At 29.8% G+C, this 4,207-nt stretch overlaps 1 protein-coding gene across 1 annotated transcript in view; it reads left to right on the plus strand.

Moving 5' to 3' along the window:
- Window positions 1-4,207, plus strand: part of LOC102679693 (A disintegrin and metalloproteinase with thrombospondin motifs 12-like) — a 44,453-nt gene that overhangs the window by 34,420 nt on the left and 5,826 nt on the right. Inside the window, exons 10-12 of the mRNA XM_006613374.2 lie at window positions 998-1,096; window positions 1,633-1,842; window positions 2,469-2,708. Coding sequence (XP_006613437.1) covers window positions 998-1,096; window positions 1,633-1,842; window positions 2,469-2,708 — 549 coding nt within the window. The remainder of the gene's footprint in view (window positions 1-997; window positions 1,097-1,632; window positions 1,843-2,468; window positions 2,709-4,207) is intronic.

Below are 4,207 nucleotides of genomic sequence, written 5' to 3' on the forward strand. Positions count from 1 at the left end.
ATTTATTTATTATTTATTATTTATTGTTTATTATTTATTTATTATTTATTATTTATTTATTATTTATTGTTTATTATTTATTGTTTATTATTTAATATTTATTGTTTATTGTTTATTGTTTATTATTTATTGTTTATTATTTATTGTTTATTATTTATTGTTTATTATTTATTATTTATTGTTTATTGTTTATTATTTATTGTTTATTGTTTATTATTTATTATGTATTTATTATTTATTTATTATTTATTATTTATTTATTATTTATTATTTATTATTTATTTATTATTTATTTATTATTTATATATATTTATTATTATTTATTATAAATAATATAAATATTTATAAATATTTATTTTTGTTTTAATATATTTTTATTTAATTTAATTATTTTATTTTAATATATATGTTATATCTTTAAAGTTAAATTGGTTCACGTTGAGGGCGAGTGTTTTAATATGTTTCGATTGAAAGAAACGTTGAATTCAATTGTGAGAATTTTCTTTTCGATATTTATAAACACGATATCATTTATTTTTATTTTTATTATTTATTATACTTTTATTATATTATATTTGTTATATCTTTAAAATTAGATACTTTAAAGACGAGTGTTTTAATACGTTTCGATTGAAAAAACGCTGAATTCAATTACGAGGATTTTCTTCGAATGGATGAATATGAAAAAAAAAAAAAAGTAGAAATGAATTTTTCAATTTTGTTATTCTCATTCGAATGCATCGAATACGACCAATTTGAATATCGTTGCATTTTTCATTTCGGTTCTACAATTGTTTCCATATAAAAAAATATATATATATATCGATATCTATCCATATTGGAAATTTTCTTCGATTCTTCGTTTCGTACTTAACGAGAAATAATTTGAAACGATAATTTCGCATCGTATATATTTCCTCGAAAGATATAAAAATCCGATTATTTTGATCTTTTCTTTTCTTCTTCCCCGATCACGATTCGATTCCAACGATTTCAGACGAAAATGTGCGAGCAGCTGTGGTGCCAAGTGAACGAAACCACTTGCATGAGCAACGGGGCACAGAGCGCCGATGGAACGAAATGCGGCGAGAAAAAGGTTCGTCTTACGCCATCTATCGTGTTAATGATCTTGATTTTTCTCTCTCTCTCTCTCTCTTTTCTTAAATAAAAATTATCACCGAGAGACTTTTTTCGGTATAAATATTTTTGTAATCTTTATTTCCAATACGACTTTTATAGAAATAATTTATATTTCTGTATAAAATAAGAAATATAAGAATATTTTATCAAATAGAATTCGTAAGTTTGCGAAAAATTTATATTCCCTACAAAAATCTCTCGATCCTATCCGTACGAAAAAGAAATTTCTTTCTACTTTTTTTTCCATAAATCTATCCCATCTTTTATCCAAACTTTACTAAGAAAAATTAAATTTAATTAAATTAAATTTTACTTATTCTCGAACGAGGGGAATCAAAATTACAAATTTTTCCTTTCGATTTCGCCAATATATTGGAAAAAAAAATTTCCAAAAAATTTTGCGAAGAGAAAAAGAGGGGGAGGGAGGAAGAAAAAGAGAAAAAATCAGAGGAAACGAACGAGGGGAGAGTAAAAAGATACGTCTGTTCCCAGTGGTGCATACACAAGCTATGCGTGGACATGGGTGCCCGGCCTGCTGCCGTCCACGGAGGTTGGGGAAAATGGGGCCCAATGAGCGCTTGCAGCAGAACATGCGGTGGCGGATTGAAGTACGCGGAGCGAGAATGCGACAATCCGCAGCCCGCCAACAAAGGGAAATATTGCATCGGGGAGAGGAAGAAATTGACCATTTGCAACACCAATGTAAATCCTCCTTTCCTTTCCTTTCCATCTTTATCTCCTCTTTTCTCTCTCTATTTTTCTTTCTTTGTGCCCATTCAGTTTTAGAAGATATTTAATTTACTCAAGTCTCGATTAATTCTTATTTTTTTATAATTTCAATTTAATTTTATGTTTAAATATTTCTGTTTTAATTTTTCTTTTTTTTTTTACGGAAAACGTTTGTCGATTAATTTCTTCTGGGAACAAAAAAATTTAATCAAATGTTCATATATATATATATATTGTGTCTTCTATACGAATAATTTTAATTCAATTTCCTTTGAATACTTAGTTTCACGGAAATCTGGTTAGATGTCGCGCGCGCGTGTAATAACCTATTTTCGAAGAAATCGATTATTTATTTCCATTTATTCTAATCTGGTAATCGAACAATATATTATATATTTCGTTCTTGCTCCGTTCAATTTTATAAATAACATTACATATATCCCAAAAAAGCTCGCAACTAATTTTCCAATTATAATTTTTCCCAAAATTATCCAATAATATAGAGCGATTTCAAACTTTGCAGTTCACGATACCTTTTTCCCTTCCTTTTGCACTTTCCTTTTTCTATTCATCTCGAGAGAACCAATCATCTCTCACAGCCCTGCGATCCGAAGAGACCTTCGTATCGCATGATGCAATGCGCGTCGTTCAACGACAAGATGCCGTTGTCCGACAACAAACTGCACAATTGGACGGCCCACATGGCGAGGAACCTCGACCCGTGCATACTGTACTGTCTCAACGAGGAGAATAGTTTCGTGATACTTCAGAAAATGGTGAACGACTCAACTCCCTGTAAAGCTGGCACGAATAACATGTGCGTCGCTGGTTTATGCAGGGTAAGGCATATTACGTCATTATTATACGTTAGATATTATTTCGAACCCTTTACACTCGAATCTTGGTTCGACTCTGTCATCACTCAATTCATCAGGCAATTCGAATTCGGCGACGATATTTATTCACGTTTGATATTTTTAAAATGTCGCTTCGCACGAATAGATTCATAACCTCTTTACGTATGATTTTATGAAGCGTGGAAGGATATACTGTGAAGTGATAAGATTTTTTATCTCGAAAAAACCGTGAAAATTATGTTTTCGGCGTTGATCCGAGTTCGACGGGATAATAGAAATATTATTTATTTCAAAATTTTTGAATTTCAGTAAGCATGGAATGAGATTAGTTCGAACGAGAATTTGATTTTTCGTTATCGAATAACGAAATTATTTCTATTTGTTGAGAAATTGACAATAGAGGGAAAGAAAATAACGATGAAAATAGAGATGTAAGAAGAATATAGAACGAACGAAAGATAAGAATAATTGGGATCGGGAAACCGAGCATGCATCTTGGTAATCACGTTGTTATTATACAGAGTTTAATATTCGACAAATTTTCTTTCTTTACTCGTAAAAATACATAAAATATTAAAATATTAATTCGTGCGTGGAATTATTTTAAATTAGCTAAAAAATTCACCAAACGGGTGCGGGAAATCATTTCGAGTTGTTTAGCCGAGCAAAAAAGTCCTAGAGTGTAAAAAGTTAATTCTCTTTTCTCTAATCTCTTCTAATTTAATCGTGATTTCTCCGCTGCGGCACTGCCGCTGAACGAGCCGAAACGAGTGCCAAAAATGTGCACAGTATTCGAGAAAGATCGTCAGCAGCCACGTTTACGTCTCATTGCAATCCGAGTTGCTTTGACAGTGTTTATTGAAAAAAAAAACTTTCTTCAAAACGGGGTATTTATAACTTCTAAACACACATTTACAATTATACTTTGGAACTCAAATAACATTACAGAATATAATTATATGATATAATTATATGATAATAATAACTGTTAATAATGGTATTGCGTATAAAACAAATGATAAAAACAGAATACCGATGCTACATTTCCAGAGAAAAATACTCTACAATAACTTCAATCGCTGGTCATATGTACAATACTTATGCAGAGCGATTGTAGTATATTATAGTATGGCATTTTATGTAGAGTGACTTTAGTCGCATATAGTACGTCAGTGGTATTTTATGGAAAGAGACTTTCGATCATAGTAAAAGGTTAAGAATAAACGAATGTTATATCTTTCGTTCATTTGTGCATTAAATGGTTTTTGACAAATTTTGTATTATTTTGTATTAAATCGAAAAGGTAAAGGTTTTGTTGATTTAATTATTGATAATTACAGATTGCGTGTATATTATGGATCGTAACGAAAAGGTTAAGAGTAAACGAGTGTTATATATCTTTCGTTCACTTGTGCTCAATAATTACATTAAATAACTCGATAATTTTTGACGAATTTTATATTATTTCGTATTAAATCGAA

This window comes from Apis dorsata, unplaced genomic scaffold (assembly GCF_000469605.1).
Source record: "Apis dorsata unplaced genomic scaffold, Apis dorsata 1.3 scaffold_147, whole genome shotgun sequence".
Classification (NCBI taxonomy): Eukaryota; Metazoa; Arthropoda; class Insecta; order Hymenoptera; family Apidae; genus Apis; species Apis dorsata.